This window comes from Nesoenas mayeri (assembly GCF_963082525.1).
Source record: "Nesoenas mayeri genome assembly, chromosome: 2".
Lineage (NCBI taxonomy): Eukaryota > Metazoa > Chordata > Aves > Columbiformes > Columbidae > Nesoenas > Nesoenas mayeri.
The window spans coordinates 1,834,354-1,857,838 of NC_137543.1; the positions used below are offsets into that span (position 1 = coordinate 1,834,354).

Consider the following 23,485-nt stretch of genomic DNA (forward strand, 5'->3'; position numbering starts at 1 on the left):
CAGGGGAGTCTCATGGAGCTGAACAAGGGGAGAGGCCAAGTCCTATTCTGGGGAGGACTCAGAGCTGGCAGCAGGAATGACTGGGGGACAGTTGAACAGAAAACAGCTTGGCAGAGAAGGCTCTTGTGGTTCTGGTGGACAAGAAATGGGCCCTAAGGTGGCAATGAACCCTTAACGCAACAGGGGCCATCAAGTCTCCAGGGCAGCATTGAGAAAAGTCTTGACAGGAGGTAAAGGAAGGTGGCTGTTCTTCTCTCCTCAGCACTGGTGAGGTCCAATGTGGAGTCCTGTGTGCAGGACTGAGTTCCCCAGTGGAAGAAGGACATGGATGTATTAGTGCAGTTTCATGAAGATGCTAAAGGGTCTGGAACATTCAGTCATGATCGGAGCCAGCCCAGCAAGAGCCGGAGCCAGCGGGGTTCAGCTGACCACAAGGTTCAGGGTGCCCTGGTGGCAGAAGATACAGAGAAGGCAGAATTACTGAATGCCTTCTTTGTCTCTGTCTACTCTGCCGGAGGCTGTCCTGGGGAGCCATGTACCCCTGAGACCCTGGGTGAAGCCAGGTCAATAGAGGAGTTTGCTTTAGTCAATGAGGACTGGGTTAGCAAGCAATTAAATAGTCTGGACATCCATAAATCCATGGGTCCAGATGGGATGCATCCACGGGTGCTGAGGGAGCTGGCTGAGGTCATTGCTGGACCGCTCTCCATCATCTTTGCCAAGTCTTGGGAAACGGGAGAGGTGCCCGAGGATTGGAGGAAAGCAAATGTCACTCCAGTCTTCAAAAAGGGCAAGAAGGAGGACCTGGGTAATTATAGACCGGTCAGCCTCACCTCTGTCCCTGGGAAAGTAATGGAACAGCTTATCCTTGGTGCCATCTCAAGGCATATCAAGGATAAGAGGGTTATTAGGGGCAGTCAGCATGGCTTTACCAAGGGTAAGTCATGCTTGACCAACCTCATAGCCTTTTATGAGAATGTAACAAGGTGTATGGATGATGGCCGAGCGGTGAATGTGGTCTACCTTGACTTCAGTAAAGCCTTTGACACAGTCTCCCACAGCATCCTAGTTGCTAAGTTGCGGAGGTGTGGTCTAGAGAATAGAGTAGTGAGGTGGGTTACAAACTGGCTTAAGGAGAGAAGCCAGAGAGTGGTAGTCAATGGTGCGGAGTCTAGTTGGAGACCAGTATCTAGTGCAGTGCCTCAGGGGTCAGTACTGGGGCCGGTATTATTCAGTATATTCATTAACGATTTAGACGAGGGAATAGAGTACACTATCAGCAAGTTTGCTGATGACACCAAGCTGGGAGGGGTGGCTGACACACCAGAGGCTGTGCTGCCATCAGAGACCTGGACAGGCTGGAGAGTTCGGCGGGGGATAACCTAATGAAATTTAACAAGGGAAAGTGTAGAGTCCTGCATCTGGGCAGGAACAACCCCAGGTTCTTGTTTAGGTTGGGAAATTACATATTAGAGAGCAGTGTAGGGGAAAGGCACCTGGGGGTCCTGGTGGACAACAGGATGACCATGAGCCAGCACTGGGCCCTTGTGGCCAGGAAGGCCAATGGCATCCTGGGGTGTATTAGAAGGGGGGTGGTTAGTAGATCAAGAGAGGTCCTCCTTCCCCTCTACTCCGCCCTGGTGAGACCCCATCTGGAATATTGTGTCCAGTTCTGGGCCCCTCAGTTCAAGAAGGACAGGGAACTGCTGGAGAGGGTCCAGCGTAGGGCAACAAAGATGATTAAGGGAGTGGAGCACCTCCCTTATGAGGAAAGGCTGAGGGAGCTGGGTCTCTTTAGTTTGGAGAAGAGGAGACTGAGGGGTGACCTTATTAATGTTTATAAATATATAAAGGGTGAGTGCCACGAGGATGCAGCCAGGCTCTTCTGGGTGGCAAACAATGATAGGACAAGGGGTAATGGGATCAAGCTGGAACACAAGAGGTTCCACTTACATTTGAGAAAAAACTTCTTCTCAGTAAGGGTGACAGAGACTGGAACAGGCTGCCCAGGGGGATTGTGGAGTCTCCTTCTCTGGAGACATTCAAAATCCGCCTGGACATGTTCCTGTGCGACCTCACCTGGGCGTTCCTGCTCCAGCAGGGGGATTGGACTTGATGATCTTTTGAGGTCCCTTCCAATCCCAAACATACTGTGATACTGTGAACATCTTCCACCGGAGGAGAGGCTGAGAGAGCTGGGATGTTTTAGCCAAGAGGCAAAGAGCACATGGGGGATGTTATCAATGTGGAAATTTCAGAGAGGAGGGAATGAAGTTTATTTGCTGGGAGGGCTGGAGAGTCATGCTGGGGAAGGGAGTTATTCATGTATGTGCTGGCATGGGAGAGATCTTGTCCAAGATGAGCGCAGGGAAGCGTTCTCATGCGGAAGGCTCTGTTTGAGCCAGGGATGGGTTTGTGTCACAATCTGGAAAACACTGGGCGCTGGTGTTGGTGGTGGCATATTTTTTGGAAGAGGTCGTGTTATTCTTTTCCTCCCACCATGATGGGCTATTGAGTCCTGATTTTTCTCAAGTGAAGTTGGACGAGCCGTGGGAGAAGAAGACAATAGGCTGAATCTCAAGCTGGTTTGAAGGAGAATTTTATTGAAGGAGAAGAGTGAAAAGGCAGGAGTGCAAAGTGGAACAGCACAAGTCTGAGGTGCAAAGAAAGACGTGGGAGAAGAGGAGAAGGACCTTCATGGAGGTACGCAGGCAGCCCAGGCTGGCAACTTCCCTGTTTCCGTGCTTGGTGCATGGAGACAAGGAGCCGCTATGGACATCAGGTCCATGTGCCAGGAAGGGTCTAGAGGTGCCTGTCCTCAATGTGTGGCGTGGCTTCCAGGGTGTGTGTGGTTGGCATTACGGGTGGTGGGGAGAGCCCTTAGCAGATGTATCCAGCCCTTCTGCCACCGAAGCAGCCCAGGCCTCCAAAGCCGCCCAGGCCCCCGAAGCCGTATCCAAAAGCGCCGGAGTTGATGGCAACTCCCTGGGCGCCGAGTTCGTTGCCCACGGCAGCCGATGCGGAGGATCCGACGGCGGTGCTCTGGGGGTGGGAGGTGAGGATGGGTCCTGGCAGGGTGACCAGCACGGCGGGAGGCTGGATGAGGACGCGGGAGTCCTGGCACTGCAGGGAACAGGGCTCGTTGCAGCTGTTGGCCAGCGGGGTGGGTCCGCAGGGGCGGCAGGCGTCGTAGCAGGCCATGTGTGTGGTGTGGAGGGGCCCTGGAAGGGACGAGAGGCTGTTGAGCAAGCGCAGGGGGCTGAGGGTGCGAGGAGCGGTGCTGCAGGAGGGCGAGGGAGTGGGGAGGCTGGTGTGGGGCTGTGGGGAGCGTGGCGGTGGGGAGGCGTGAGGGCTGCTGAGGCTGGGGGCAGAGCGTGCTGGAAGAGAGGGGCCAGGCGGGGCAGGAGAAGGAGGGGAAGGGGGTTGAGGCTCACCTTGTGGAGCGCGGAGGGAGGAGAAGGCGTCAGGAGAGTGTGTGAGGGAGAGAGGCGCTGGGCCGGCTTTTATGCCGGTCCCCGAGGGGCGGGACAGGCTTTGCGCATGGCGGCATTTTGCAGCCAGCAGCTGTCTGATGCCACAGCCTGGCCAGGAATGAGGAGGGTGTGTTTTCCTTCCCGCAATGCTCCCATTTCTTGTGCTTGTCTTGAGGACGTGTCCACTTGGCTTGGTGGCACCTTTGAAGTGTGAGCTTTAGAGGCCTAGGACTTGGCGTTGCTGGCACGTGTCAGGGCGGGCAGAGTACGCGTCCAAAGCAAAGGTGAGGTGAGGTGTCGTCAGTGAGGTCATCCCACACCACTCGTGTGGTTTGCGGTTTCATTGTGTGGAGGGCGCCTCATTTCCTCACAGCCCTTGCAGCCTGGTCTGGATTCTGGAGCTGTGACGGGTATGAGAAGCTGCCTTTTACATGGTCTTTGGTCTGTCCCCTCTTTGTTAACATCTCTCTAAGCATGTCTTTAGGCCTGGATTTCTGATTGGGTTTGATCTGTGCATGTCTTGGTGCTCCTCTTGCTTTTAATCTTTTAACTGTGTGGATTTGTTATACACTGACAATATTTTGGAGCAAGGGAGCTACAAGGGTGGTTTCTGAGATAAGGCTGACGAGGATTCTGTGATGTTAATAGAGAGTCTGTATGTGCAAAAATATGAAGCTGCGGGGAAGAGGACATTCCTGGATAAACAGAGACCTTTAGCTGGATCTCTGGATAATAATGAGAGTTTATGACTTTTACAGGAAGAGGCAGGTATGTCAGGAGGACTACAGGGATGTCATGTGGTCATGCAGGGGGAAAATCAGAATTGCGACAGCATAATTACTACATAATCTGGTTATTGTTCTAAAATACAATAAAATTATTCTAGAGATACGTTTTGAAAAAAGGAGAGATAATGAGAATCTCCATCCTTTACTGGTTGTGGGGGCAGTCACATGGCCAAATATGAAGAAAATGCTTTAATGCTTTTTTCATCTCAGTTTTTCTAATAAGACCAATAATTCTCTTGATATGAAGCCTCTGATGTAGAAGACAGGGAGCAGAACAAACCCCCAGAATCCAAAGGGAAATGGCTGGGAACCTCCTACTCCAGTTGGACACAAATCTATGGGGCCTGATGGGATCCAGCCAAGGGTGCTGAGGGAGCTGGCGGAGGCGCTCACCAAACCACTTTGCATCATTTATCTGCAGTCCTGGCTCAGCAGGGAGGTCCCACTTGGCTGGAGGTTGGCAAATGTGCTGCTTATGTAAGAAGAAGGGACAGAAGGGGGATCCGAGGATCTGTGGACCTGTCAGTCTGACCTTGGTGAGAGGGAAGGTCATGGAGCAGATCATGTTGAGTGACATCACACAGCAAGTACAGGACAACCAGGCGATCAGGCCCAGTCAGGATGGGGTGATGAAAGGCAGGTACAGCTTGACCAACCTGATCTCCTTCTCTGACCAGGTGACCCACTTAGTGGTTGAGGGAATGGCTGTAGATGTTGTGCACCTGGACTTTATCACTGCCTTTGACAGTGATTCAACTGGAGAAAGTGGCTGCTCATGGCTTGGACAGGTGTATCCTTCACAGGGAAAAAACCTGGCTGAATGACTGGGCCCAAATAGCTGTGGTGACTGGAGTTAAATGCAGTTGGTGGCTGCTCACAAGTGGTGTCCCCAGGGCTCAGTGCTGGGGCCAGTTCTGTTTAATATCTGTCTCCATGGTCTGATGTGGGGATCGAGTGGACCCTCAGTAAGCGTAACCTGGAGAAAGGGAGGCAGAGGGGAGACTTTCTCGCTCTCTACAAGTACCTGAAAGGAGGTTTTAGTGAGGTAGGTGTCAGTGTCTTTCCCAAGGAAGAAGCACCAGGACAAGAGAAAATGGCCTTAAGCTGCACCAGGGGATGTTTGCTTTTGATATTACAGAAAATTTTTTCACTGATAGTTTTCTCAAGCACTGGAATGGAGTGCCCAGGGTAGTGGTGGAGTCATCATCCCTGGAGGTGTTTAAAAGATGTGTAGATGTGGTGCCTGGGGACATGGTTTAGTGGTGACCTTGGTATTGCTTGGTTAACGCTTGGATGTGATGATTTTAAAGGTCTTTTGTACCTGAAACAATTCTTTGATTCTATTCAATGGCACCAGCCAGCTCCAACCAGACTGGTTGCTGGTGAAACCGGAGCCAACCAGCAATGGTGGTAGCACAAATGTGTGAACATCATTAAGAAGGAGAAAAAAATACTGCAAAATTGTAACTGGAAGAGAGGTGATATATGCGATAGAAAAAATCACTACAGACAGCAAGGTTTGTGAAGAAGGAGGTGCAGGATGAGCTCCTGGTGCTGGAGCAGAGATTCCCCTGCAGCCCGTTGTGAACCCCACGCTGGAGCAGATTGTCCCACTGCAGCCTCTGGAGATCTCCCTGTCCTTACAAAGACTCAGGAGCCTTTCCTCAGATGTTCTCCCCTCATGCAGTTGAGGAGGGGGAGTGATAGAGCAGCTTGGTGGGCACCTGCCATCCAGCCAAGGCCAACCCAGCCCAGAGCCCCATCTTGCCAGCAGAGCAGGGTCACAGGCTTGTTCCTGCTTCTGGTCCTCAGTGCCCCAGGCTGTGCCTCAGGGACCCCACACTGAGGAGGACGATGACCTCACAAAGGGGCTTTCTGTGTGACCTCAGAGCACAGGGACGGTTGCTTGGTGTCCCCTGCACTGGTGCTCCGTGGACCCTGCAGCAGGGAGGCTGGTGGTGCAGAGACGCCCTGCATTGGTCACTTTGGGGCCCTGCTATGAAGACGGGGTGCTCTGCCCGGGGCTCCACCCTGTAACAAGGTGAGACAGTGGCCGGTTACTCCCTTCTACATGGAGTAGGGACTGTTCATCCCGGCTCACAGTGCAACAAGGACCCACACCTGAGTCAGCTGAGGACCCAACAGCAAAGGGGTTGTGACCTGGGCACCTTGTCTGGTTTGTGCGGGTTCCTCTCAGGAAGGGGACATGGGGACACGGGACCCTACATGGGTGGACCTGACAACGCGCAGGCCAGGCAAAAAGTGCAGTGTCTGTTGATATATTGATTTAGTGAATTTATTTTCAGCAGCGTTGGTATTTAATCAGGGCATTTTCAGACCATCTTGCCCCTATTAAGTCCCCCAGCTGCTGTCTTTGGAGGTATTTGGTTTAGTTTTTAGCAGCATTTCTACTCTTTCAATCCCTTGTTCACCCACCAGCCCTCCCAGCAGTTGTTTTGTGTTTGTCTGCTGAAGATTATCTATTTATTATAGTGGCACTGTTGATTTTCCAGTCTTGACAGGCACCTTCTGGAACCTTCCAGGGGCTTCTAGAGCAGCTGGTGCCTGTCAGCTGCCCCCGATGGTCAAATTGTTATCTGCCCCCTGATTGGCAGGTTGTTACCTGCTGCCTGAAGGTCAGGTTGTTACCTGCGCCCTGATTGGCTGGTCAGTGAGTGCTGAGGCAGTGGCTGGTGTGGGGAGGGGAGGCTGCGACTGGGGGCTGAGGCTGGTGAGCTCTGGGAGAGCTGGTGAGGCCGGTGAGAGGCCCAGGGGAGCGGGACCGGCAGGCAGGGGAGGCTGGTGAGTGACGGCTTTGGGGGGTGAATGTGGGGTGAGCGCCGAGGGGTGAGGCCATTTCTGTGTGCAGTGTTTGTGGGGCCAGAGTGGGACTGGGCGTAGTGCAGGGGCAATGGGAGGCGTGTGTGGTGCGCGGGACTGTGCACCTGAGAACCTCGAGGGGATGTTTGCATGGGAAAGGGTTGGGGAAGCAGAACAGATGGGCCTAGAGCAGTCCAGTTGAAGAGACCTACAGTGACCACCTAGTCCCACTGCCTGAGCACTTCAGGGCTGAGCAAAAGTGAGCATGGTATTAAAGATACTGTCCAAATGACTCTGCAACACTGACAGGCTTGGGGTATCAATCACCTCTCTAGGAAGCCTGTTGCAGTGTTTGACCACTGTCCCTATAAATAACTGTTTCGTAATGTCAAGTTTAAACCTCCAGTCGTGCAGCGTTGAACCATTCCCATGTGTCCTGTCACTGGATCTGATGGAGAAGAGCTCAGCACCTCCCTCTCCATGTCCCCTCCTCAGGAAGCTTCAGAGAGTAGTGAGGTCACCTCTCAGCCTCCTTCTGTCCAAACTAGACAAACCTGCTATCTTCCGTTGCTCCTTTAGTACAAGCTTTCCAGTCTTTTCATCACCTTTGTTTCCCTCCTGTGGGTGCTTTCAAGTACCTTGACATTTTTCATTAATTGTGCAACCCAGGATAGCTCACAGTTCTCCCCTATTGCAGTTGGATCAAAAGTTTTACTAATATGCAGAAAAGCAATGTCCACCACTTTCCCTCCATCCACTAGGCAGGTGACCTTATTGTAGAAGGACAGGAAGTCAGTGAAACAGGACTCTCCCTTAGTGAACCCCTGTTGACTGTACCTGATGATTACATTGTCCTTTAATGTCTTTCAGCAGCGCTCAGTTGGATCTTCTCCCTAATTTTCCAGGTACTGTGGTCAGACTAACAGGTCTGCAGATTCCTGGCTCTTCACTCACACCTTTTTTACAAACTGGAATAACGTTGACTGGCTTGCAGTGAGTGAGAACATCTCTGGCCTCCCCAGACCTGGCTGAATTCAGTGGAGGTGAGTGTGGTGAGGGTTGTTCACCGCATGAGCAGTGTTTGTTGGTGAGGAAGATGAGGTGGGGCAGGAAGGGTCTCTGTGCGTGTGTGTTGATGGTGCTGGAGCGCCTGGCAGGCAAGAGGCAGGTTGGGCCAGTGCAGGGCTGGGCTGGGGGTGCTGGTGAGTCAGGTGAACTTAAGTCTGCCCTCCAAAAGGTGGTTGTGTATCTGCGTGTGCGTAAGTCCATGGGGAAAGGTGGTTTAAACAGACGATTGCCGATGGAGTTACCTGATTTCCTTGGACACAGTGGAATCTCATTGAACTGAGCAAGGGGAGAGGCCAAGTGCTGTTCTGGGGAGGACTCAGAGCTGGCAGCAGCAATGACTGTGGGACAGTTGAACAGAAAACAGCTTTGCAGAGAAGGGTCTTGTGGTTTTGGTGGAGAAGAAATGGGCCCTAAGGTGGCAATGAACCCTTGACACAAAAGGAGCCACCAGTATCGAAGGCAGCATTAAGGAAAGTCTTGACAGAAGGTAAAGGTAGGTGGCTGTTCTTCTCTCCTCAGCACTGGTGAGGTCCCATGTGGAGTCCTGAGTGCAGGACTGAGTTCCCCAGTGGAAGAAGGACATGGATGTATTAGTCCAGGAGAAGTTCAGGTTCACAAAGATGCCAAAGGTTCTGGAACATGTTCCACCTGACAAGACAATGAAAGAGCTGGGATGTTTTAGCCAGGAGGCAAAGAGCACATGGGGGATGTTATCAATGCGTCGAAATTTCAGAGTGGAGGGAATGAAGTGTGTTTGCGGGGAGGGCTGGAGAGTCATGCTGGGGAAGAGAGTTATTCATGTGTGTGCTGGCATGGGAGAGATCTTGTCCAAGATGAGTGCAGGGGCAATGGGAGGCGTGTGTGGTGCGCGGGGCTGTGCGCCTGAGAACCTCGAGGGGATTTTTGCATGGGCAAGGATTGAGGAAGCAGAACAGATGAGACTGTAGTTGGAAGGGACCTTCAGTGTTCATCTAGTCCCACTGCCTGAGCACTTCGAGGCCGAGTACAAGTTAAACCATGTTTTTAAGGGCATTGTCCAAATGCCTCAGAAACACTGACAGGCTTGGGGTATCGACCACCTCTCTAGGCAGCCTGTTCCAGTGTTTGACCACCCACCTGTAAATAAATGTGTCCTTATATCAAGTTTAAACCTCCAGTGCTGCAGCTTTGATCTATTCCCATGTGTCCTGTCACTGGATCTGATGGAGAAGAGCTCAGCACCTCTCTCTCCACGTTCCTCCTCAGGAAGCTACAGAGAGTAATTAAATCGCCCCTCAGCCTCCTTTTCTCCAAACTAGACAAACCCACTGTCCTCAGTTGCTCCTTCAGGACACGCTTTCCAGTGTTTTCATTACCTTAGTTGCCCTCCTGTGGGTGCTTTCAAGTACCTTGACATTTTTCTGAAATTGTGTGACCCAGAACAGCCCACAGTACTCCCCTCTTGTGGATGAATCAAAAGCTTTAGTGGAATCTAGAAAAGCTACGTCCATTGTTGGAGCGAAATAAGGACTCAGCAAAACAAGTCGATTCAATGTGAATCACGCTAAAGCCATTTATTACAGAAACAAGTCTCCTTATATATATAACTATATTCTAATCACACGTCCGCGCTTCAAGCATGGATTCACTAAATGAGTATCATGGGCTGTCCATGCACTGGAGTCTCACTGATGATACGTCCCATGATTCACGCCACGCCAGGACCCCGGTGATTTTGGAACGCCCCTCGTTCTCACAGCAGATTCTTTTCTCAGCTTCTGGAATCGGCCTTGAGATTCCTTTGAGCCTGACTAATTCAGCAACAGATCTTTATCTATCAAAACCCCTCCACAGTCCATCACGTTCTCTTCATCCATGTGATAAATGACCAAGACTCCGATAATTTGCCAAACAAGAGTCTGGTTTATTAAATATGTGAATTGAGGCAAGCAAACAGTGCTGGGCGCATGGTGAGTCTCTGCTCTGCAGACTCCAGGTTGTTACTGAGGGGTCTTTGCTAACCGGCTCCCTCCTCCTTCCCCCACGGGGCCATCTCGGGGAAGGTCACCTTCTCCTTCCCATCACTCCCCCCCGCCTTTCCTGTACACATGTGCATTAGGTACAGAACAAGTCCCACTTTTTACATAAAAGTTAACTATCGTTTTATTTCCTTAAAAGTCCGTGCCTTATTTGGTTGTATGTGTAAACATCAGCGCGAATCACAACTGCATTTTTCACAATCCACGAGGCAGGTGACCTTATCGTAGAAGGACAGGAAAGCAGTGAAACAGGACTTTCCCTTAGTGAACCCCTGTTGACTGTACCTGGTGATTACATTACCCTTAAATGCATTTCAGGAGCACTCAGTTGGATCTTCTCCCTAATTTTCCAGGTACTGTGGTCAGACTAACAGGTCTGCAGATTCCTGGCTCTTCACTCATGCCTTTTTTACAAACTGGAATAACGTTGGCTGGCTTGCAGTGAGTGAGAACATCTCTGGCCTCCCCAGACCTGGCTGAATTCAGTGGAGGTGAGTGTGGTGAGGGTTGTTCACCGCATGAGCAGTGTTTGTTGGTGAGGAAGATGAGGTGGGGCAGGAAGGGTCTCTGTGCGTGTGTGTTGATGGTGCTGGAGCGCCTGGCAGGCAAGAGGCAGGTTGGGCCAGTGCAGGGCTGGGCTGGAGTGCCAGTGAGTCAGGTGGACTCAAGTCTGCCCCCCAGAAAGGGGGGGTTGTGTATCTGGATGTGCATAAGTCCATGGGGAAAGATGGTTTGAAGCCATGATTGCTGGGGGACCTTCCTGATTTCCTTTCACTGGACATAGTGGAATGTCATGGAACTGAGCAAGAGGAGAGGCCAAGTCCTGTTTCTGGAGAGGACTCAGAGCTGGCAGCAGGAATGACTGGAGGCCAGCTGGATATAAAGCAGCTTAGTGGAGAAGGACCTTGTGATCCTGGTGGAGAACAAATGGACCCTGAGGTGGCAACGAACACCTGAGACAAAAGGGGCCACCAGTCTCCAGGGCAAAGTGTTGGCAGGAGGTTGAGGAAGGTGACCCTTCCTCTCTCCTCAGCACTGTGAAGGTCCCATGTGGGGTCCTGTGTGTGGGTCTGGGCTCCCCACTGGAAAAAGACATGGAATTAGTGGAGTAAGGCCAGTGCAGGGCCATAAAGATGCTTAAGGGGCTGGAACATCTTCCACCTGAGGAGAGGCTGAGAAAGCTGGGACTTGGGAGTGGAGGTGGTAGAGACTCCATCCTGGGACGTATTTAAACTCAACTGGCCCTGGTTTATGATAACATGCTCAATGTGGCCCTGCCTTAGCAAGTGGATTGAAGCACTTGCTGTCCAGATGTTCCTGCCAGACTCAATGATTCTGAGATTGTGTTTCTCAGGAGGACCATCAGCTCATGCTAGGAAAGATAGTCAGGGGTGCGCTGGTGCAGGGAGATGTTGATAGAGGCATGTGGAGGGGGGCATTATGAGTTTGAAGCATTTGTTTCAGCAAGTGATGGCCTTGTGACACATCATGGAAGCCCCATAGATGCCAGTCTGTTTTGGTGGTGGTCATGCTGGTTACCTGTTTCAAAGGAGAGCTATTGTGGTGCACATGCACCCACCATAAAGTCCTGTTGCGCCCTGGCTTTGTTTTTGGTGATCTTGGAAATACCTTAGGAAATAAAAAAGGAAGAGGCATTGTCTCAGGCTGGGATGCAGGAGAATTTATTGAGGAACAAAAAGAGTGAAAAGGACTGAGCGCCAAGTAGAAGGTCACAGGTATAAGCTACATGAAGGGTGACCATCAGGTGAGGTGTCTTGTGTGACATAGATCTTGGCAGAGCACCAAGATCTTCCTGCCTTTCTTAGAGGAGGAACCATGGACAGAAGGATCTTCAATGCGGTAGGTGGTGTCCGTCAGGGGTGGTGGTGAGGGCCCTTAGCAGATGTATCCAGCCCTTCTGCCGCCAAAGCAGCCCAGGCCTCCAAAGCCATAGCCGTTGCCGTAGCCGAAGGCGCCGGAGTTGACGGCAACTCCCTGGGCACCGAGTTCGTTGCCCACGGCAGCCGATGCGGAGGATCCGACGGCGGTGCTCTGGGGGTGGGAGGTGAGGATGGGTCCTGGCAGGGTGACCAGCACGGCGGGAGGCTGGATGACGACGCGGGAGTCCTGGCACTGCAGAGAACAGGGCTCGTTGCAGCTGTTGGCCAGCGGGGTGGGTCCGCAGGGGCGGCAGACGTCGTAGCAGGCCATGTGTGTGGTGTGGAGGGGCCCTGGAAGGGACGAGAGGCTGTTGAGCAAGCGCAGGGGGCTGAGGGTGCGAGGAGCGGTGCTGCAGGAAGGTGAGGGAGTGGGGAGGCTGGTGTGGGGCTGTGGGGAGCGTGGCGGTGGGGAGGCGTGAGGGCTGCTGAGGCTGGGGCCAGAGCGTGCTGGAAGAGAGGGGCCAGGCGGGGCAGGAGAAGGAGGGCAAGGGGGTTGAGGCTCACCTTGTTGAGCGCGGAGGGAGGAGAAGGCGTCAGGAGAGTGTGTGAGGGAGAGAAGTGCTGGGCCGGCTTTTATGCCGGTCCCCGAGGGGCGGGACAGGCTTTGCGCATGGCGGCATTTTGCAGCCAGCAGCTGTCTGATGCCACAGCCTGGCCAGGAATGAGGAGGGTGTGTTTTCCTTCCCGCAATGCTCCAATTTATTGGTTTTGCCTTGAGGACGTATCCACTTGGCCCTGGCGGCAGCTTTGAAGTGTGAGCACGAGAGACCGAAGAGTTGGCGTTGATGGCGCGTGTTAGGTGGGCAGAGGACACAGCCAAAGCGTAGCAGAGGTGGGATGTTGTCAGTGAGCTCATCCCATGGCATCCATGTGGTTTGCAGGTGCATTGCGAGCACGGGGCTGGATTTCCTTGTAGCTCCGTCAGGCTGGTCTGGGCTTTGGAGCTGTGCCAGACTTGAGGACCTGCCTCCTATATGGTGTTCAGTTTCTCTTTGCTAATATGTCTCTAAACCTGTCTTTAGGCCTGGCTTCCTGCTTGGGTTTACTTTGTGCATGCCTTGGTGCCCGTCCTTCTTTTAAGCTTGTCGATGGGTGGATTCGTTATACTTCACAAAGTTTTGGAGGAAGGGAGCTGCAGGGGTGGATTCTGAGATAAGGTTCCAGAACATTCTGTCACGTTCGAAAGAGAGTCTGCATGTGTGAAAATATGAAGCTGTCGGAAATAAGACCATCTGGACTAAACAGAGAACGTTAGCTGGATCTCGGATAACAATGAGAGGTTATGACTTTTACAGGAAGGGGCAGGTAAATCAGGAGGACTGCAGGGATGTCATGAAGTTGTACAGGGGGAAAATGAGAATTGTGGAAGCGCTACTACAACATGATCTAAGTACTGTAGCAAAATACAATAAAATGAATCTAGACATACATTATCCACAAAAGGAGGGCTAATGAGAATGTCCATCTTTTACTGGATGTGGGGGCAGTCGCAGGGCAAAGGATGAGGAAAATGCGTTAATGCTTTCTTCACCTCAGTCTTTCTAATAAGACCAATTATTCTCTGGATACCAAGCCTCTGATGTAGAAGACAGGGAGCAGAACGAAGCCCCCAGAATCCAAAGGGAAATGGTTGGAAACCTCCTACACCAGTTGGACACTCACTGATCTATGGGGCCTGATGGGATCCAGCCAAGGGTACTGAGGGAGCTGGCGGAGGCGCTCACCAAGCCACTTTGCATCATTTATCTGCAGTCCTGGCTCAGCAGGGAGGTCCCACTTGGCTGGAGGTTGGCAAATGTGCTGCTTATGTAAGAAGAAGGGACAGAAGGAGGATCCGTGGATCTGCAGGCCTGTCAGTGTGACCTTGGTGCCAGGGAAGGTCATGGAGCAGATCATGTTGAGTGACATTATGCAGCACGTATGGGATGACCAGGTGATCATGCCCAGCCAGGATGGGGTGATGAAAGGCAGGTCCTGCTTGGCCAACCTGATCTCCTTCTCTGTCAAGGTGACCCACTTAGTGGATGAGGGAATGGCTGTAGATGTTGTCCACCTGGACTTTATTAAAGCCTTTGACAGTGATTCAACTGGAGAAAGTGGCTGCTCATGGCTTGGACAGGTGTATTCTTCACCGGCAAAAAAACCTGGCTGGATGACTGGGCCGAAATAGCTGTGGTGACTGGAGTTAAATGCAGTTGGTGGCTGCTCACAAGTGGTGTTCCCCAGGGCTCAGTGCTGGGGCCAGTTCTATTCAGTATCTGTCTCCATGGTCTGATGTGGGGATCGAGTGGACCCTCAGTAAGTGTAGCCTGGAGAAAGGGAGGCAGAGGGGAGACTTTCTCACTCTCTACAACTACCTGAAAGGAGGTTTTAGTGAGGTAGGCGTCAGTGTGTTTCCCAAGGAAGAAGCATCAGGACAGGAGAGAATGTGCTCAAGCTGCACCAGGGTAGATTTACATTGGATATTAGGGAAATTTACTCACCGAAAATGTTGTGAAACACTGGAATGGACTGCCCAGGGTAGTAGTGGATTCATTATTCCTGGAGGTGTTTAAAAGATATGTAGATGTGATGCTTGGGGACATGGTTTAGTGGTGACCTTGGCATTGCTTGGTTAACACTTGGATTTGATGATCTTAAAGGTCTTTTGTACCTGAAACAATTCTTAGATTCTATTCAATGGCACCAGCCAGCTCCAACCAGACTGGTTGCTGGTGAAACCGGAGCCAGTCAGCAATGATGGTAGCACAAATGTGTGAACATCTTTAAGAAGGGGGAAAACGACTGCAAAATTGTAACTGGAAGAGAGAGAGGGATGGATGTATGTAAAGAGAAAACACCCTACAGAAAGTAAGTTCAGTGAAGAAGGAGGTGCAGGATGAGCTCCTGGTGCTGGAGCAGAGATTCCCCTGCAGCCCGTTGTGAACCCCACGCTGGAGCAGATTGTCCCACTGCAGCTTTGTGAGCACCTGCCTCCAGCCAAGATCAACCCAGCAGAGCAGGGTCACAGGCTTGTTCCTGCTCCTGGTCCTCAGGGCCCCAGGCTGTGCCTCAGGGACCCCACACTGAGGAGGACGGTGACCTCACAAAGGGGCTTTCTGTGTGACCTCAGAGCACAGGGACGTTTGCTTGGTGTCCCCTGCACTGGTGCTCCATGGACCCTGCAGCAGGGAGGCTGGTGGTCCAGAGACCCCCTGCATAGGTCACTGTGGGGCCTGCAGAGAAGAGGGGATGGTGGCCTGGAGATCCCCCCCAAGGGATCATTTGTGGACCCCACAGCAAGGTGGGACCGTGGTCTGGGGACTCCTGCGTAGGTGGAATGGGGACCATGTGTGCAGGGGGACAGTGCAACAAGGACGCACACTTGGGTCAGCTGAGGACCCCACAGCAAGGGGATGGTGACCTGGGCACCCAGCATGTGTTGCCCAGGGTCCTGGCAGCAAGGGAACGCAGGATACAGGACTCTGTGTTTTTGTCCCTAGAACCTGACCATGAGTGAAGATGGTGTCATGGGCACTGCCAGGTGGTTGGGCTGGGGACCACAGCAAGGGGGCCCATGACAGGGACTCCATATGGGTGCCCTGACACCTGTAGAGCAGTGCAGGGTCTGTTGATGTATTTACTGATCGCATCTTTTTTGGGCTGTTATTTAACCAGGACAATTTCCCTCCATCTTACCCTTCCAAGTCCCCTGAACTACCCTAGTCTGAGGCCTTTGGTTTGGTTTTGGCAGTATTTCTACTCCTTCATTCTGTCATTCATCCTTTAGCAGTTGTTTTGGGGCCATTTGCCTAGGATTATCTATTGTAAAAGAAATGTTGATTTTGAGGTCCTGAAAGGCACCTTGTGGAACCTTCCAGGTGCTTCTATAGTGACTGTAAGCTGCCCACTGATGGTCAGGTTGTTACCTGCGCCCTGACTGGCTGGTCAGTGAGTGCTGAGGCAGTGCCTGGTGTGGGGTGGGGAGGCTGCGACTGGGGGCTGAGGCTGGTGAGCTCTAGGAGAGCTGGTGAGGCCGGTGAGAGGCCCAGGGGAGCGGGACCGGCAGGCAGGGGAGGCTGGTGAGTGACAGCTTTGGGGGGTGAATGTGGGGTGAGCGCCGAGGGGTGAGGCCATTTCTGTGTGCAGTGTTTGTGGGGCCAGAGTGGGACTGGGCGTAGTGCAGGGGCAATGGGAGGCGTGTGTGGTGCGCGGGGCTGTGCACCTGAGAACCTCGAGGGGATGTTTGCATGGGAAAGGGTTTGGGAAGCAGAATAAACAGATGAGACTGCAGTTGGAAGGGACCTTCAGTGACCATCTAGTCCCATTGCCTGAGCACTTCAGGGCCGAGTACAAGTTAAATCATGTTTTTAAGGGCATTGTCCAAATGCCTCAGAAACACTGATAGGCTTGGGGTATCGACCACCTCTCCAGGAAGACTGTTCCAGTGTTTGACCACCTTCCCTGTAAATATATGTGTCCTTATATCAAGTTTAAACCTCAGTAGTGCAGCTTTGATCCATTCCCATGTGTCCTGTCACTGGATCTGATGGAGGAGAGCTCAGCGCCTCTCTCTCCACGTTCCTCCTCAGGAAGCTGCAGAGAGTAATGAGGTCGCCCCTCAGCCTCCTTTTCTCCAAACTAGACAAACCCACTGTCCTCAGTTGCTCCTTTAGGACACGCTTTCCAGTCTTTTCATTACCTTAGTTGTCCTCCTCCGGGTGCTTTCAAGTACCTTGACATTTTTCTGAAATTGTGTGACCCAGAACAGCCCACAGTACTCCCCTCTTGTGGATGAATCAAAAGCTTTTCTGAAATCTAGAAAAGCTACATCCATCACCTTCTCTTCATCCATGTGATATATGACCAAGACTCCGATATTTGCCAAACAAGAGTCTGATTTATTAAATAGGTGAATTGAGGCAAGCAAACCGTGCTGGGTGCATGGTGAGTCTCTGCTCTGCAGACTCCAGGTTGTTACTTAGGGGTCTTTGCTAACCGAGTCCCTCCTCCTTCCCCCACGGGGCCATCTCGGGGAAGGTCACCTTCTCCTTCACATCACTCCCCCCTGCCTTTCCTGTACACATGTGCATAAGGTGCAGAACAAGTCCCACTTTTTACATAAAAGTTAACTATCATTTTATTTCCTTAAAAGCCCGTGCCTTATTTGGTTGTATGTGTAAACATCAGCGCGAATCACAAGTGCACTTCTCACAATCCACAAGGCAGGTGACCTTATCGTAGAAGGGCAGGAAAGCAGTGAAACAGGACTTTCCCTTAGTGAACCCCTGTTGACTGTACCTGGTGATTACATTATCCTTAAGTGCCTTTCAGGAGCACTCAGTTGGATCTTCTCCCTAATTTTCCAGGTACTGTGGTCAGACTAACAGGTCTGCAGATTCCTGGCTCTTCACTCACGCCCTTTTTACAAACTGGAATAACGTTGGCTGGCTTGCAGTGAGTGAGAACATCTCTGGCCTCCCCAGACCTGGCTGAATTCAGTGGAGGTGAGTGTGGTGAGGGTTGTTCACCGCATGAGCAGTGTTTGTTGGTGAGGAAGATGAGGTGGGGCAGGAAGGGTCTCTGTGCGTGTGTGTTGATGGTGCTGGAGCGCCTGGCAGGCAAGAGGCAGGTTGGGCCAGTGCAGGGCTGGGCTGGGGATGCCAGTGAGTCAGGTGGACTCATGTCTGCCCCCCAGAAAGGGTGGGTTGTGTATCTGGATGTGCATAAGTCCAGGGGGAATGGTGGTTTGAAGCCATGATTGCTGGGGGACCTTCCTGATTTCCTTTCACTGGACATAGTGGAATGTCATGGAACTGAGCAAGAGGAGAGGCCAAGTCCTGTTTCTGGAGAGGACTCAGAGCTGGCAGCAGGAATGACTGGAGGCCAGTTGGATAGAAAGCAGCTTGATGGAGAAGGACCTTGTGATCCTGGTGGAGAACAAATGGACCCTGAGGTGGCAATGAGCTCCTGAGGCAAAAGGGGCCACCAGTCTCCCGGGCAAAGTGTTGGCAGGAGGTTGAGGAGGGTGACCCTTCCTCTCTCCTCAGCACTGTGAAGGTCCCATGTGGGGTCCTGTGTGCGGGTCTGGGTTCCCCACTGGAAAAAGACATGGAATTAGTGGAGTAAGGCCAGTGCAGGGCCATAAAGATGCTTAAGGGGCTGGAACATCTTCCACCTGAGGAGAGGCTGAGAAAGCTGGGACTTGGGAGTGGAGGTGGTAGAGACTCCATCCTGAGACGTATTTAAACCCAACTGGCCCTGGTTTATGCTCAATGTGGCCCTGCCTTAGCAAGTGGATTGAAGCACTTGCTGTCCAGATGTTCCTGCCAGACTCAATGATTCTGAGATTGTGTTTCTCAGGAGGACCATCAGCTCATGCTGGGAAAGATAGTCAGGGGTTCGCTGGTGCAGGGAGATGTTGATAGAGGCATGTGGAGGGGGGCATTATGAGTTTGAAGCTTTTGTTTGAGCAAGTGATGGCCTTGTGACACATCATGGAAGCCCCATAGATGCCAGTCTGTTTTGGTGGTGGTCATGCTGGTTACCTGTTTCAAAGGAGAGCTATTGTGGTGCACATGCACCCACCATAAAGTCCTATTGCGCCCTGACTTTGTTTTGGTTATCTTGGAAATACCTTAGGAAAAAAAAAGGAAGAGGCATTGTCTGAGGCTGGGATGCAGGAGAATTTATTGAGGAACAAAAAGTGTGAAAAGGACTGAGCGCCAAGTAGAAGGTCACAGGTATAAGCTACATGAAGGGTGACCATCAGGTGAGGTGTCTTGTGTGAAACAGATCTTGGCAGAGCACCAAGATCTTCCTGCCTTTCTTAGAGGAGGAACCATGGACAGAAGGGTCCACTGTGTGGAGCTTCAATGCAGTAGGTGGTGTCCGTAAGGGGTGGTGGCGAGGGCCCTTAGCAGATGTATCCAGCCCTTCTGCCGCCAAAGCAGCCCAGGCCTCCAAAGCCATAGCCGTTGCCGTAGCCGAAGGCGCCGGAGTTGATGGCAACTCCCTGGGCACCGAGTTCGTTGCCCACGACAGCTGATGAGGAGGATCCGACGGCGGTGCTCTGGGGGTGGGAGGTGAGGATGGGTCCTGGCAGGGTGACCAGCACGGCGGGAGGCTGGATGACGACGCGGGAGTCCTGGCACTGCAGGGAACAGGGCTCGTTGCAGCTGTTGGCCAGCGGGGTGGGTCCGCAGGGGCGGCAGGCGTCGTAGCAGGCCATGTGTGTGGTGTGGAGGGGCCCTGGAAGGGACGAGAGGCTGTTGAGCAAGCGCAGGTGTGTGGGGGTGCGAGGAGCGGTGGTGCAGGAGGGCGAGGGAGTGGGGAGGCTGGTGTGGGGCTGTGGGGAGCGTGGCGGTGGGGAGGCGTGAGGGCTGCTGAGGCTGGGGCCAGAGCGTGCTGGAAGAGAGGGGCCAGGCGGGGCAGGAGAAGGAGGGCAAGGGGGTTGAGGCTCACCTTGTTGAGCGCGGAGGGAGGAGAAGGCGTCAGGAGAGTGTGTGAGGGAGAGAGGCGCTGGGCCGGCTTTTATGATGGTCCCCGAGGGGCGGGACAGGCTTTGCGCATGGCGGCATTTTGCAGCCAGCAGCTGTCTGATGCCACAGCCTGGCCAGGAATGAGGAGGGTGTGTTTTCCTTCCCACAATGCTCCAGTTTCTTGTTTTTTTCTTGAGGACGTGTCCACTTGGCCTTGGCAGCAGCAGCTTTGAAGTCCATGAATTAGAGGACAAGGACTTGACGTTGCTGGCGCGTGTCAGGGCGGGCAGAGAACGCGGCCAGGGCGTAGCAGAGGTGGAGTGTCGTCAGTGAGATCATCCCACAGCACTCGTGTGGTTTGCGGTTGCCTTGTGAAGAGAGGGCCCCAGTTCCTCACAGCCTTGACAGGCTGGTCCTGGCTTTTGGGCTTTTGTAGTCATGAGGGCTGCCACTTCCAATGTCCTTTCACTCCCTTTCTTGCTACCATCTCGCTAAGCCTTTCTTTAGGCCTGGCCTATCCCACTGAGTTTCCTTTATGGGTGTCTTGTTGCACCTCTTGCTGCAAGCTTGTAGCTGGGTATACTGGGCTTACGTGGCACGGTTTGGGTTGCAAGGGAGCTGCTTGGTTGTTCTCTGTCAGAAGCTTGCACAAGTTTCCCTATGTGTGAAACAGAGTCCTGAGCTGCAGAAAGATGACCTAGTGGGGTAGAAGACTGGCTGGAACTCCGGAGAAGAGAGTTTATGACCTCTGTAAGGCAGGGCAGGCAACTTAGAAGGACTACATGAGTGTTGTGAGTTTCTGCAGGGAGAACACTAGAAGGGCCAAAGCTCAATTAGAACTTCATATGCCTACTGCTTGAAAACATGACCATGCCATGGCATTGATGGCGCGTGTCAGGGCGGGCAGAGGATGCAGCCAAAGCGCAGGAGAGGTGGAGTGTCATCAGTGAGGTCATGCCATGGCACTCGTGTGGTTTGCGGTTGCATTGTGTGGAGGGGACCTCATTTGCTTGCAGCGCTGGCAATCTGCTCTGGGCTTTGGAGCTGTGCTGGCCTTGAGGAATTGTCTCTTCCATGGAATAGGATCCCTGCGTGGCTTGCTTGCATCTGACTAATCCTTTCCTTCCACGCTCCTTACGATCTCTGGGGGTCTTGGTGTGTGTCTTGCGTATGAGCTGGGTATGCAGAGTTTATTTTTTAAGGTTTTAGTTGGAAGCTGAGCAGAGGTTCTGGAAGTTTACTCATGGTACATAGACAGTGTTGGTGTGTAGACAACAAGCTGACCCTGTTTCTCCCAGAGAAAGTGGGTGTTGATGTCTTGGGCTACCGTAGTCATTGATGGCTGAAAAACTGACTGGATGGCAGAGCCCAAAGAGTTGTGGTACTGGAGTGAAATCCATTTGGTGGCCACTCACAAGTGCTTTTCCCCCTGGCTCAATACTGGGGCCAGTTCTGTTTAATAATCTTTCTTCTTGATCTGGACGAGAGGATCGAGTGCACCCTCAGTACATCTGCAGATGACACCAAGTACAGGCAGGAGCGTTGAGCCACTTGGAGCTATGAAGGCTCTACAGATGGCCCTGGAAAGGCTGGATCAATAGGCTGAGACCAATTGCATGAGGTTCAACAAAGCCAAGTGTCGAGTCGTGCACTTGGGTCACCACAACGCCATGAAGACTCCAGTAACTGTCAAGAGCTGTGGAAGAGTAGCTGGAAAGCTGCCCGGTGGTCAAGGACCTGGGGGTGTGGGTCGACAGTGGCTGCATATGAGCCAGCGTGTGTGGCCGTGACGGCCACCGGCGTCTTGGCTTGTGTCACACCAATGCCAGCTGGTGTGGCCAGCAGGAGCAGGACGGTGACCATGCCCTATTCTGGGCACTGGTGAGGCCACCCCTTGAATGGTGTGTTCAGTTTTGGGCCCCTGAGGGAAAGAAAGACCTTCAAGTGCCTAAGCCATTTCAAAGAAGGAGAAGGAAACTTGTGACAAGTTGGAGCACAGCAGTGATGGAGGACCCACTTTGGGTTTTAGGGTGTATAGCCTGGAGAAAAGTGTGTCTGCAACTGCCTGAAAGGAGGTTGTAGTGAGGAAGGGATTCAGTCTCTTTTCCAAACGACCAAGTGACAGGACAAGAGGAAATGGCCTTAAGTTGTGCCAGGGAACGTTTAGATTGGATATTAGGAAAATTTTCTTCCCAGATAAGGGTTGTCCACAGTGGAGGAGATGACCACCTGGAGCCCGTAGAGGACCTGACGCTGGAGCAGGTGGGTGCACACACAGGAGGTGTGACCCTGTAGGAATCCTGTGTTGGACCACAGAATTGGTGGGACCCGTGAACCCATGAGGAAAGTCTAAATACCAAATGATTCTGTCATTCTGCTCCTGGTGGAGCTGGAGAGTCATGCTGGGGAAGGAAGATGGTCAAGTGTGTGTTGTCATAGGGAGGTGTCACCAGAGGCATGTTGAGGAGAGTGTTCTCATGTCAAAAGCTTTCTTTGATGCAGTGATGGGCTTGTATGATGTTGTGGAAGACCCTCAGATTCTGGTCTGTGTTCTTGGTGGTATAGGTGGTGACATATTTCCTGGGAGAAGTCTTGTGGCCCTTTTCCCCCCTATCCAGTTTGCTTCTTGAGCCCTGGCTTTGTGCTGGGTGAGGCTGGAAGAGCCTTGAGAGAAGAAAGTAAAGCGAGATGTCTAAGGCTGGGATGCAAGAGATCTTTATTGAGGAAAGACAAGAGTGAAAAGGCAGGAACAACAAGTAGGCGGTGACAAGTATAAGCTGCACGTAGGGTGAGCGTCAGCTGAAGTTGCTTCTGTGACAGAGATCTTGCCAGAGCACCAAGATCTTCCTGGCTCCTTTAGAGGAAGAGCCATGGAGAGCAGGTCCACGTGCCAAGAAGGGTCCAGAGGTGAGTCGATAATCCATGCCGTAGCTTCAGTGCGGTAGGTGGTGTCCGTCAGGGGTGGTGGCGAGGGCCCTTAGCAGATGTATCCAGCCCTTCTGCCGCCAAAGCAGCCCAGGCCTCTAAAGCCATAGCCGAAGCCGTAGCCAAAAGCACCGGAGTTGACAGCAACTCCCTGGGCACCGATTTCGTTGCCCACGGCAGCCGATGCGGAGGATCCGACGGCGGTGCTCTGGGGGTGGGAGGTGAGGATGGGTCCTGGCAGGGTGACCAGCACGGCGGGAGGCTGGATGACGACGCGGGAGTCCTGGCACTGCAGGGAACAGGGCTCGTTGCAGCTGTTGGCCAGCGGGGTGGGTCCGCAGGGGCGGCAGGCGTCGTAGCAGGCCATGTGTGTGGTGTGGAGGGGCCCTGGAAGGGACAAGAGGCTGTTGAACAAGCGCAGGGGGCTGAGGGTGCGAGGAGCGGTGGTGCAGGAGGGCGAGGGAGTGGGGAGGCTGGTGTGGGGCTGTGGGGAGCGTGGCGGTGGGGAGGCGTGAGGGCTGCTGAGGCTGGGGGCAGAGCGTGCTGGAAGAGAGGGGCCAGGCGGGGCAGGAGAAGGAGGGCAAGGGGGTTGAAGTTCACCTTGTTGAGCGCGGAGGGAGGAGAAGGCGTCAGGAGAGTGTGTGAGGGAGAGAGGCGCTGGGCCGGCTTTTATGCCGGTCCCCGAGGGGCGGGACAGGCTTTGCGCATGGCGGCATTTTGCAGCCAGCAGCTGTCTGATGCCACAGCCTGGCCAGGAATGAGGAGGGTGTGTTTTCCTTTCCGCAGTGCTCCAGTTTCTTGTTCTTGTCTTGAGGATGTGTTCACTTGGCCCTAGTGGCACCTTTGAAGTGTGAGCTTTAGAGGCCAAGGACTTGGCGTTGCTGCCATGTGTCAGGGCGGGCAGAGAACGTGTCCAAAGCAAAAGTGAGGTGGAGTGTCATGAGTGAGGTCATCCCACAGCACTCGTGTGGTTTGCGGTTGCATTGTGTGGAG

The 23,485-nt window shown here is 52.9% G+C and overlaps 3 protein-coding genes across 3 annotated transcripts; all 3 read right to left on the reverse strand.

Annotated features, from left to right (window-relative positions):
- Positions 1-2,880: 2,880 nt before the first annotated feature.
- LOC308037839 (feather beta keratin-like) lies at positions 2,881-3,201 on the reverse strand (the record flags this gene model as incomplete). Its single annotated transcript, XM_080339875.1, has 1 exon — positions 2,881-3,201. The coding sequence occupies one exon, from the start codon at positions 3,199-3,201 to the stop codon at positions 2,881-2,883; it is 321 nt and encodes a 106-aa protein (XP_080196001.1).
- Positions 3,202-12,063: 8,862 nt separating this feature from the next.
- LOC308038335 (feather keratin-like) lies at positions 12,064-12,378 on the reverse strand (the record flags this gene model as incomplete). The annotated part of the gene is made up of 1 exon (XM_080340772.1): positions 12,064-12,378. One exon carries the CDS (start codon positions 12,376-12,378, stop codon positions 12,064-12,066), a length of 315 nt encoding a protein of 104 aa, XP_080196898.1.
- A 10,166-nt stretch (positions 12,379-22,544) lies between these two features.
- LOC308037979 (feather keratin 1-like) lies at positions 22,545-22,859 on the reverse strand (the record flags this gene model as incomplete). The annotated part of the gene is made up of 1 exon (XM_080340131.1): positions 22,545-22,859. One exon carries the CDS (start codon positions 22,857-22,859, stop codon positions 22,545-22,547), a length of 315 nt encoding a protein of 104 aa, XP_080196257.1.
- Between the last annotated feature and the right edge of the window lie 626 nt (positions 22,860-23,485).